This window comes from Galeopterus variegatus, unplaced genomic scaffold (genome assembly GCF_000696425.1).
Source record: "Galeopterus variegatus unplaced genomic scaffold, G_variegatus-3.0.2 Scaffold5828, whole genome shotgun sequence".
In the NCBI taxonomy this organism is placed as follows: domain Eukaryota; kingdom Metazoa; phylum Chordata; class Mammalia; order Dermoptera; family Cynocephalidae; genus Galeopterus; species Galeopterus variegatus.
Window position 1 is genome coordinate 28,292 of NW_007731939.1, and position 11,740 is coordinate 40,031.

Genomic DNA, 11,740 nt, shown 5'->3' on the forward strand with positions numbered 1-11,740 from the left:
GCTCAGCCAGTGAGCGGGAACCGGTCTGTATGTGGGATCCGAACCCTCGGGCGGGAGCGCCACCGCACTTCCCAAGCGGCGCACTTATCCAGTGCGCCACCGGGCTGGCCCAACTACTAAAATATTTTTCAATCTGGTAAAAAACATCTCAAAACAGTCATACGAAAAGGGAAAAATATTGCAATCGCCTAATTTTGCTTTGGCCATTTAACAAGTCATAGATAAGTGTCAAAATTCATGATACTTATAACAATTTCCAAAGTGACTTTTCAATGATATATGGTTGCAAAAGATATGAGGCTCATTATTAAAAAGCCAGCAGCCCCATCACTAGATTCACGTCTTCTGATGAGTTCTCCTAAATCTGAGTAAGCCATTTTTATGAATGTAAACATCTTTTACCTTGTTAACAAATCACTCAGAAAAGGGTCAAAAAAGAGGCACTTATAAAATCTGAGCTGGGAATGAATGACATCTGTGGTTACAAAGAGTACAGTACCTCAGCAATAAAAATACTCAAGATTTCTAGAAAATAAGACTGAAATAAAACAGAAGCAGTTCAACTCCTCAGAAGACAGGAGCTTATGAAAAAATAAAGACAGGTTTCAAGCTACCCTTTTATTAGAATTCCATACCGGTTAATTCTTGTTCATCCATTCGAAAACATGTGGACTTCATAGACATCTCCAGGACTCTGATGCACCCGTCATCTGATGCCAGGATCACTTTATCTGACGTACACCAGTCCACGTCCAATATCCGAAAGGTCACATTTCTTCCGCTTCTTAAACTGCTTACCATCTGAACCTTCAAGAGTGAATTTAGTTGTCACTTTCAGACAGAAAAGAAACATGTTTATTATTTGAGATTAAATGGTAAAGGAAGTGCCTGTAGCAAAAGCCCAGTGCAAGCAGAGAATTACATAGCCTTTGGCAATCTCTCTCCCACATGCAGACTCTATTTTAAAGGTCTCAAAGACAGCGATAACATTTAATTAATTAATTAATTAATCTGTTGAGGTGTTACCTTTAGAACAGAAATACTGGAAAAATAAAAATTTTAAAAAGAAAATAACTTGTTATAACAAGTTACACATCCATTATATAGTTTAAATTTCCACATCAGGAAGAAGAAAAAAAACAAAACCACAGCTCCTGTGACCAGCAGCCTCATTTACATCTCATCCTTGTGGAACTGGGCCTACCTCCTTAGTGTCCCACACTTCAGCTCCATCGCTGTACATGGCTATTAATTTTTGGTTTCCTTTGCCAGGGGCAAAACGAATCTTCCTCACCCAACTTCGGTGGGTAGGTATTCCTCTGAGGACAAACAAACAAACAAAATCAAAAATACCAATATGATATAGAATAACATCTAGTCACCAGAAACTACGCCCAACATCTCTTCCTGTTTCCGTTTCTGACAAGGTCTGATAATCGGAGAATCACTTTACTTTCTGGGATAGAGGGCTGCATCTGACAGAAAAGGCCTGCCCTTTATTAACATCAGCTAGAATAAGGTCCCAGAACTTCTGCACAGGCCAGCTGCAGATAAGGGTATCCTATGAATGATCTGGAGCCCAGCCCAAGGCCTTTCCTCCCAAGTTCAGGTGACAAGGGAAAGGGTCCAAGCTACACTTGGCCATGTTCACTGATCCTGTGTGCCAAGTCACAAGCCTCCAAGGAAATACATCAAGAGGATACTATTTTTTTTTTAAACTAAATAACAAGATGTCATTCTTGGTTCATACCTGGATACTCTGCCTTTCAAATCCCAAAAATTTAAATTTCCGACCACATCTCCAAGCACTAGTGTATCACCTTTCCAAGCGATGCAGGAAATACTACCCATACTTCCCTATAAAACAACAGCAACAAACATACATAAATATCAGTACTTATAAGTCATAATAACAGAGAAACATTTTTACTTAATGACCATGATAAAATAATCAAAATATTTTAATAAAACTTAATTATAAAGGGTTTTGCTGGGTAGTATGAATGCCATTAAATCCTAAAACATAGACTTCACACACTAAAAGAGCTACACACATATCAATTTTAAATATGAAGAAACAGGAGATTTCAATTTGATAGACATTAAGTTATCTGAGCTAAATTTATAGAGAAGGGATCTCTTTTGAGGAAGAAATACCTTACAGAAAAGAAAACTAAAAGAAGAAAAAAAGAGAAGTAAGTCTTTCAAGAGAGCTGACTCTAACATCTCTCATCCTAAAAAGATAAATCCATTCCAAAGGAAATTCAAAGCTGTTTCAAAACTAACTGTGAAGTAAATTTATATTGCAAAAGAGGATCCAGAGCCTCACTGATACCTTCTAGAACCTTCTGGAACAATAAAGCAAAGAAATGCTGTTTATTAAGGGTATTTTGCATAGCTTGATTCATCAAAAGCTTTGCAAATAAGTTACATACAGAAACACAAATATAAGAATGAAACTATTGTAATAAAGCTAACCTGGAGGAAGAGAGGAACTGGCCTTTCTCACGGATGCACAGAGGCAGTGTAATAGAGAGCTCAGCAGCCTGGGCTCTGGAGTCAGACTGCCTGGGCTTGAATCCCAGCTTCACCACTTAACCTGGTGAGTGATTTGGGGCACACTTGCTTAACCTTTCAGGGGCTTAGATTTGTCATCAATAATGTAGGGTAAGCTCATGAAACTTGAGGAGCTGCTATTAGTGTTATTAAATTTATAAAGGTAAAGAAAGGCCTTAAAGCAATGCCTGCCACACAGTAAACAGTCAACATGTTAGCTATTCAATAATACTACTGCTCAATTACTTCTCTATTTATTAAAAGAAATCTTGTTTTTCATTTATAATACAATATAAAAATTTACACAGTATCTGTGGTAAGAAGTAGGAAAGCTTTGATGGTTTAACAAATTGACCATTAATAGACAAACATCAAATATGGCATAAATCACAGCAGCATTCAAGAAACAGAAGAAAAACTGGATTTAAAAAAATCAATATAGGCACTCCTCGTTTTACTGCACTTCGCTTTATTTGGCTTTGCAAATATGATGTTTTTTACAAATTGAAGGCTTGTAGCAATCCTGTGTTGAGCAAGTCTACTGGTGCCATTTTTCCAACAGCAAATGCTCACTTCATGTCTCTGTGTCATATTTTGGTAATTCTCATAATATTTCAGACTTTTCCATTATTATCTGTTATGGTGATCTGTGATCAATGATCTTTGATGTTACTATTGTACTTATTTCGGGGCACCATAAACCATGCCCATACAACACTGTGAACATAATCGATAAATGCTGAGTGTGTTCTGGCTGTTCCACTACTGGTTGTTCCCCCATTTTTCTCCCTATCTTTGGGCTTCCCTATTCCCTGAGACACAACAATATTGAAATTAGGCCAATTAGATACCCTACAATGGCCTCTAAGTGTTCAAGTAAAAGGAAGAATCATACATCTCCCACTTTAAATCAAAAACTAGAAATGATTAAGCTTAATGAGGAAAGCATGTTGAAAGCTGAGACAAGCCAAAAGCTAGGCCTCTCGTGCCAAACAGCCAAGCTGTGAGTGCAAAGGAAAAGTTCCTGAAGTAAATTAAAAGTGCTACTCCAGTGAATGCATGAATGATAAGAAAGTGAAACAGCCTTACTGCTGATGTGGAGAAAGTTTTAGTGGTCTGGATAGAAGATCAAACCAGCCACAACATTCCATTAAAGCAAAGCCTAATTCAGAGCAAGGCTCTAGCTCTCTTCAATTCTATGAAGGCTGAGAGAGGTGAGGTAGCTGCAGAAAAAAAGCTTTAAGCTAATCGAGTATATTAGTCCAGTTTCTGTTGCTTAAAACAGAATATCTGAAATTAGGTAATTTATAAGAAAACAATTTCTTTTTTTTACAGTTTCGGAGGCTGAAAAGTCCAGAATCCAGGGGTGCATCTGGTGAGTTCCCTGAAGCCAAAGCCTAATATAGAGCAAGGCCTTAAGTCTCCTCAATTCTATGAAATCTGAGAGAGACAAGGAAGCTGCAGAAGAAAAGTCTGAAACCAGGAGAGGTGGATTCATGAGGTTTAAGGAAAGAAGCTGTCTGCGTAACATAAAAGTGAAGGTGAAGCAGCAAGTGCTGATGGAGAAGCTGTAGCAAGTGATCCAGAAGATGTAGCTAAGACCACTGATGAAGATGGCTGCACTGAACAACAGATTGTCAATGCAGATGAAACAGCTTCATATTAGAAGCAGCAGTCACCTAGGACTTTCATAGCTAGAGAGAAGTCAATGCCTGGCTTCAAAGCTTTAAAGGACAGGCTTACTCTCTTGTTAGGGGCTAATGCAGCTGGTGACTTGACGTTGAAGCCAATGTTCATTTACCTAAGGCCCTTAAGAATTACACTAAATCTACTCTGCCTGTGCTCTATAAATATAACAACAAAACCTGGATAACAGCACATCTCTTTACAGCATGAGCTACTGAATATTTTAAGCTCACTGTTGAGACCTACTGCTAAGGAAAAAAGATTCCTTTCAAAATATTACTGCTCCTTAACGATGCACTTGGTCAACCAAGAGTGCTGATGGAGACGTACAAGGAGATTAATGTTGTCTTCATGCCTGCTAACAAAACATCCATTCTGCAGTCCAAGGATCAATGAGTAATTTCAACTTTCAAGACTTACTATTTAAGAAATACATTTTGTAAGACTTCAGGTGCCACTGATAGCTCTGATGGATCTGGGCAAAGTAAACTGCAAACCTCCGAGAAAGAAGTCACCATTCTAGATGCCATTTGAAGAACATTTCATGATTTGTGGGAGGAGGTCAAAACATCAATATTAACAGGAATATGAAAGAAGTTGATTCCAACCCTCATGGATGACTTTGAGGGGTTCTAGACATCAGTGGAGGAAGTAACCGCAGATGTGGTGGAACTAGAAAGAGAACCAGAATTAGAAGTGGAGCCTGAAGATGTGACTGAACTACTGCAATCTCATGGTAAAACTTGAATGGATGAAGAGATGCTTCTTATGCATGAGCAAAGAGAGTGGTGTCATGAGATGGAAACTACTGGTAAAGATGCTGTGAACATTGCTGAAGTGAAAACAAGGTATTTAGAATATTACACAAACTTAAAACAGCAGCAGGGTTTGAGAACACTGACTCCAATTCTGAAAATTTTACTGCAGATAAAATGCTATCAAATAGTACCACATGTTACAGAGAAATCTTTTGTGAAAGGAAGAATCAAGAGTTAATCCAGGTGGCAAACTTAACTGTTGTCATATTTTAAGAAACTGCCACAGCTACCCCAACCTTCAGCAACCTCCACCCTGATCAGTCAGCAGCCACCAACATCGAGGCAAGACCCTCCACAAGCAAAAAGATTATGACTCACTGAAGGCTCAGACGATTGTTAGCATTTTTTTAGCAATAAAGTATTTTTTAATTAAGGTATCTACAATTTTTTAGACATAATGCCCTTGCACACTTAATAGACTACAATATAGTGTAAACATAATTTTATATGCACTGGGAAACCGAAAAATTCATGTAACTCGCTTTACAGCAGTGTTCGCTTTATTGTGGTGGGTGTAGAACCAAACCTACAATAGCTCCAAGGTATTCTTGTATTATAATGAATTCAATAATAAAAAACTTAGGTATATTAAACAAATAAAATTCTGTTTAATATGGAGCAACACTCCAAGATCTTACTTCTATTTTCCTATATACTAACAAAATGTTTAAGAATTTGCCTTTAAATTTACTTTTTGGTCTTGAATATTTTCACATTTTAAATATTACTTATTTAATTTTTAAAAATTAGAATATTAAGGTTTAACTTAGCCGAGAACTCAGAGTTACAAAGCAATTACCTTCCCACCTCAGAGTGTTGCTGATGGGATACAAGCCACATGGAGAGACCAAGGTGTTTTCAGAGGATGAGGCACGCCTAACCATTTTGGGGCTCTAAATCATCCCAAGAGAACCAAAATAAAACTAAACCTCAATAGAATATTTTTATTTGATATTGATATGTTATCTACATGCAAAATATGATGTTCAAAAGGTCAGAAGGAAGGCTGGAAGCAAGGCAGAGACATTCACTCTCATTTGTGCTAATTTTCTAAATAAAGTCAGTCAACTATAGATTCTCCACATGCACATAATTTAAAATATGGCAAGCTTTCTCCTTCTCTTTACCATTTTTATATACTCTACAATTCAGGGGCCAAAATCCAGAGGGCAAGTTTCAACTCAGAATGAATTTTTAATACTCTACATTTGGGAAAAGGGTAAGATAAATATGAATTAAACAAAAAGTTCTGCCTAAATTCTACATTACAGTCACTGGAAAATATTTTAATTCCAGAAAACAGAAATAATTAAAACCAATTTTTCACATACTATATGTGTATAGTAGATGTCAATCCCCTTTCCCTAAAAATAATCTGCTCTAAAACATGCCCTAATTTCACTGGAGGCTGGATCCTTAGTAAGCTGATCATTCCTTGAGAGAGCTGCATCTAGCGTTGGAATAAAAGGATCTGGCAGGCAGAACAGAGACTTGCTATATCCTGACTTCAGGCTTCCACTAAAAGAGATGGAATCCTTAAAGCTGTGTGGTGAAATTATCATCCTGTAAGAAGCATTTATAAAAAGGAACACTCATGTGTCCAATGTCAAAAAGTTTAAAACATTTTTGGGGGACAGTGAGATGGGGGAACTGGCATATCAAAAATTATTGGATTATTTCTACAGTCTAATCTCAAATGAGAAGTGATCAGAAAACATAGCTGAGTGTTTGTGAGTGTCACTGGAAGAGCTCAGATGGGGTCTTCTTTGGGGTTCTAAAAGAGGAGCTACACATATTGCTAAGAAAGCAAACTGGGACTTCCCGAAGGATAGCTATGTTACACTGAAACTCTACATCTACACCCTTTAACAATAGTTTCTCCTTATACACACTTAAAGTAAGGTCACTTTTCTATTATAACTACCAAACATCAAACTTCCACATTTGCATTGTTATTTTCATCCTTTCAAAATTCTGAAATTTTTTTGGCAATGTTAGAGGCAGTTTAAAACAGATGTAACTGGGTTTCAGAAAGGACTTGGCTTATATAATAGTATAAATTAAATTATAATTTGAAAAGCACTCTCAAGTTAGCTTTGATTTTTAGAAGTAGAGAAAGTTTTTGGTGAGAATGCCCTCAATTCTTCTACATTTACTCATAAAGAAGATTTGGTAGCCAGCCTCCAAGAGGCCCTCACTGACCCTGCCTTTTGGAAGTCATAGACCTGGTGTCATCTCCCACAATGAATACAGTTGAGCCACGAATTGAGAGCATACTGCAAAAATCAGAGTGTGACTTTTGAAACTAGGTCATAAAAGCCATTGCAGCTTCCTTCTTGCTCTCTTGGATCACTCGCTCACAGAAGCTAGCTGTCATGCCATGAGGACACTCAAGCAGCCCTGTGCAGATGTCCACATAAGAAAGAACTGAGGCCTCTCACCAACAGCCAGCATTAATTTGCAGTCGCCATGTGAGTGAACCATCTTGGAAGCAAATCCTCCTACCCCATTTAGCTTCAAATGACTGCAACCTCATGAGACCCTGAGCCACCTATATAATAGGAGGTTGGCATTCTACTAGAATGTTCCATTTTTGGCAGGCAATTTTAAATAAATATATATATATTTTAAAATCCCCTCATGCTTCCATTTAACTATTACAGTAGTCTGTAGTAGTTAACAAAAACATTTTCTCAATTCATCTATTTTTAAAAACAACCTTTGAAGGAGGGGGGAGCGGGAGGGGGGAGGGAGGTTTTGGTAATTGGCCACAATAATCAACCACATTGTATATTGACAAAATAAAATAAAATATTAAAAAAAAAAACCTTTGAAATTCATGCTGACACAAATTATTAACAAAACCTTAGTTAAAGGATTCCACAAGGCCATAAAAAGAATATACGAGTATATGAGTTAGTAAATATTAGTCATACTATTACACTTACAACCTGATTACTGTTATCCGAAAGTAATACTAGACTGTAAGTCAAATCCTTCAGGGTAATGCCTAAAATGGGAAGAGGACAGATACTGAAGTCAGACAGACCTGGGTTTAAAACACTGCTCTTTCACATAATTACACTGGGTAACCTTGAGAAAGTTACTTATTTTCTCTTAGTTTCGTTACAGGTAAAATAGAAATAATTCCTAACAAATTGTAAATATTTAATCAAAATAGTTGTAATGCTATTTTCTAGCAGTATGGAATAAGCTTAATTAATGATAATGTCTCCTTAAATAGCAAAGTTTATTTATATTAAGTTTTTCTGAAGAAGCCTTCGGTGGGTATGAAACCAACAAAATCTTTGACAAAAACTCTTAATGAAGTTAATCAGGATTAGACTCACATCTGGTGGAATCCGAGCACTATCTTTCACCGAGTTTCCTTCAACAGTGAGATGATAAACTTGGCCATCATTATCAGTAAATACAAAATGCTCCCGGGCAGAGATGTTCTGACTGAGTTCAGATTTACTTTCTGCCTCTTGCAATAAGCTTTGGGATAGAGAAAAATAAGATAAAGATATTTCTTTTCCCTAGGGCGACACCCATAATTGATTAACTTGCCCAAAGTACGGATGCATTAACAGGAGGTTCAGAACCATTTTTAAAAAGTCAAATTAATCTTTGCCCAGCTAATAATAGAAAAACACAAATCATTCCCAAATAGTCATACCATGAGAAAAAGTTTAACCTGAACAGAGGAAAATAGTGATCTAAACACAAGAAAAAGAAACCTCTTAGCTGTTTTTGCTGCAGAACTCTCCTCAACAAAAGACAGACCTTACACGGACCCATCATTATTTCTGAAGTTTTTTACTTGTAAAATAGGTGTGGATGGGTATGGTATATAAGTTTAGAATTCCCGATAAGTTTTCTTTGGTGTACATAAATAATAATTTGACCTACTTGTATGTTTATGCTACTACGTTCATCTGAATTTCAGAAGCTGAAGTTTATGGAAGAGAAGGGCACTAAGAATGATTATATTCACTAATGGATGCTGATGAGTGGACATTACTGCATATATTATTGACTATAATAAGTAATACAATAATAAAATTAACTTTTCAGTAATCTGGGTATGTACTGAAATACGAAACCAAGCATGTTCAAAAGCAGAGTCCAACTTGCTACCATAAATGCCTTTGGATGACACTTGCCAAATTCCCAGCCATGATACTGATAGTAAAAATGACAGTGGCAGGAAACAGTGTAGTGTACCTGATCACAGACGACTCAATGATACTCAGCTCTGTGTCTGAGACTACGGTCTGGCGGGCCATGGCCTCTCTCGTAGCAAGCTGTTTCTTTCTCAAGCTCTTCAAGTTGTGAGATGGTGACCACTCCTGTGAAGCAAAGACAGACAAACCTGGAAGTGCTCGGTGTCCTTCAGTCAATGAATTCTTACAGAACAGCTAGACTACTCTTCACTACCCAGCATCATTTACTATTACTGCACGTGAGTCCACAATTTGTTCTTTAGATTCTGCCCATTTATAGAAAGGCCAAATGAATGCATTTTAATTAGACCTTAAGGTGGGCAAGTTCAATGGCAAACTTCCAAAAGGTCTAATCTTTTGATGCTTTCTTTTTTACAAAATAAAACTAATGAATTCTATTATGGTATCTTCTATCTCCCACCCTCTCCTCTGCCCATTATGTGCACAAGATGAAATAATCATCCATCGATCCACCCAAAACCAGTTATTTTATTTATTTATTCTTTTATATTCCATCAATTCTAGTGTCTTTAATCCAATATCCTCTCATATGTATAAGTTTTTAACATGTAGTTATTTCACATGCATCTATTTCTAATTTATATAAATAGTAATGCATTATATATCTCATCCTGTTTCTTAATTTTTTTCACTGGAGTCAATATCCTTGCAAAAGTTCCTTTATCACAAAGAGCTGATCAGCTGGAGCACAGAGGATGCCTGTGTTTGTCTGAGCACTAAGAGTTTGCTCCACAGTATGTTTGCATTGGTCTGTATTCCTACCAGCGGTACACAGGGCTTCCTATATTCCACTCACAGTTGACGATATCTGGCTTTTCAACTTTTGTTAGTCTAAAAGGTATATATCAAGGCTATTTTACTTTGCACATCTCTGAAAACAGATGAGTTTGAACATTTCTTTATATGCTTGTTGGCTTTTAGGTTTCTCTACCATTCACATATTTTGTCCATTTTTCCACTGGGGTTCCTATTTTTGCATTGTTAATTTGTAGGAGTTCTTCGTCAATTTTAGACACTGGAAAATTTCTCTTCCCATGTGTTCTGTATTTAACTTTGACAATGTTTATTTTTCATCAAACAAAGAATTAATCTTGATGTAATCAAATCCATTAATTTAGCTTCTGATGTCTGCTCCTGCCCTCAGCTCACAAAAATATTATTATTTTGTTATTAAATTTTATAGCTTTATTTTTTTTACATTTAGGTCTTTAATACTGTGGAGCTTGCTTTTATATGGTATTACGTAGAGATCTGGTATTTTTCTCCATGAAGTGAGACAGTTTTCCCAACACTATCTACTAAACAGTCTGTCCTTCCCTTTTTTTTTTTACATTTAGGTCTTTAATACTGTGGAGCTTGCTTTTATATGGTATTACGTACAGATCTGGTATCTTTCTCCATGAAGTGAGACAGTTTTCCCAACACTATCTACTAAACAGTCTGTCCTTCCCTTTGATTTGTATACTACTTTATTGTACATTAAGTTCCCGAATATTTACGGATCTATTTCTCAGCTCTTTATTATGTCTGATCATTTCCTGTTCTTGTGCCAATATGATATTGATTTTATTTCCATGGTTTTGTAATATGTACTATTATCAGGTACAATGGGACCCAACTCTGCCCAGGCCTCCCACATTTACTTTTTTTCTAGGATGACTTCATTATTCAGAAACTTCATTCTTCCACAAACATTTTAGAGTATGTTTATAGTGTTCATCAAACTATCCCAATGAAATTATAATTGGAATTGCACTAATGTAATATCAGGTTGACCCATCAAAGAAAATAAGAGGTATTTCCACTTATCTGCATTATCTTCTCTGAACACACATTTTTAACAAGAAAATACATGGCAGTAATGATTTCAATTCAAGCTAAAGAAAAACACTCACCATACACACACATACCTAAATAAACTACTTAGTTCTTGAACTGTAACTTACCAAAGCAGTTATTGTAGGGAAGTTTTTGGACATTTCTCTAAGAAGGGTACAAGTCCTAACATCCCACAACTCCAGGGGTTTATCTTTGAATACAACTGCCAAATACTGCCTAAAATAAAATAAAATTGCTAAGTGAGTCCCTTTTTGTAAAAGTTTCACCGTGAATTAATACAAATAAAAAGTTCAGTAAATTAGAAAACTCAGATGACACATTCTAAACATAGACAATTTAACATTTAGCCCCCACAATTAATAGTCGTAAGAAGGTAAAGCTCTAAGTTGACCTTTGAGAGCACATATTGCCTCACATAATTAGGCAAAAACATCCAGCTCAGAAGAAAGCGTGGCATGGGTTCAAATCCTGCAGCCATAACGTACATTAATCATCCTGAGGCTCAATTGCTCATATATGATATGACAGTACTATCACCTACCTCAGTAGATCAGTACGCCTATTATGGTAAAAATTAAATAAAAAAGCGTGTCA

At 36.5% G+C, this 11,740-nt stretch overlaps 1 protein-coding gene across 1 annotated transcript in view; it reads right to left on the reverse strand.

Annotated features, from left to right (window-relative positions):
- Positions 1-11,740, reverse strand: part of WDR11 (WD repeat domain 11) — a 63,260-nt gene that overhangs the window by 18,363 nt on the left and 33,157 nt on the right. Inside the window, exons 14-19 of the mRNA XM_008590060.1 lie at positions 11,254-11,362; positions 9,288-9,412; positions 8,411-8,558; positions 1,751-1,857; positions 1,205-1,319; positions 636-807 (exon numbers count right to left, since the gene is read on the reverse strand). Coding sequence (XP_008588282.1) covers positions 636-807; positions 1,205-1,319; positions 1,751-1,857; positions 8,411-8,558; positions 9,288-9,412; positions 11,254-11,362 — 776 coding nt within the window. The remainder of the gene's footprint in view (positions 1-635; positions 808-1,204; positions 1,320-1,750; positions 1,858-8,410; positions 8,559-9,287; positions 9,413-11,253; positions 11,363-11,740) is intronic.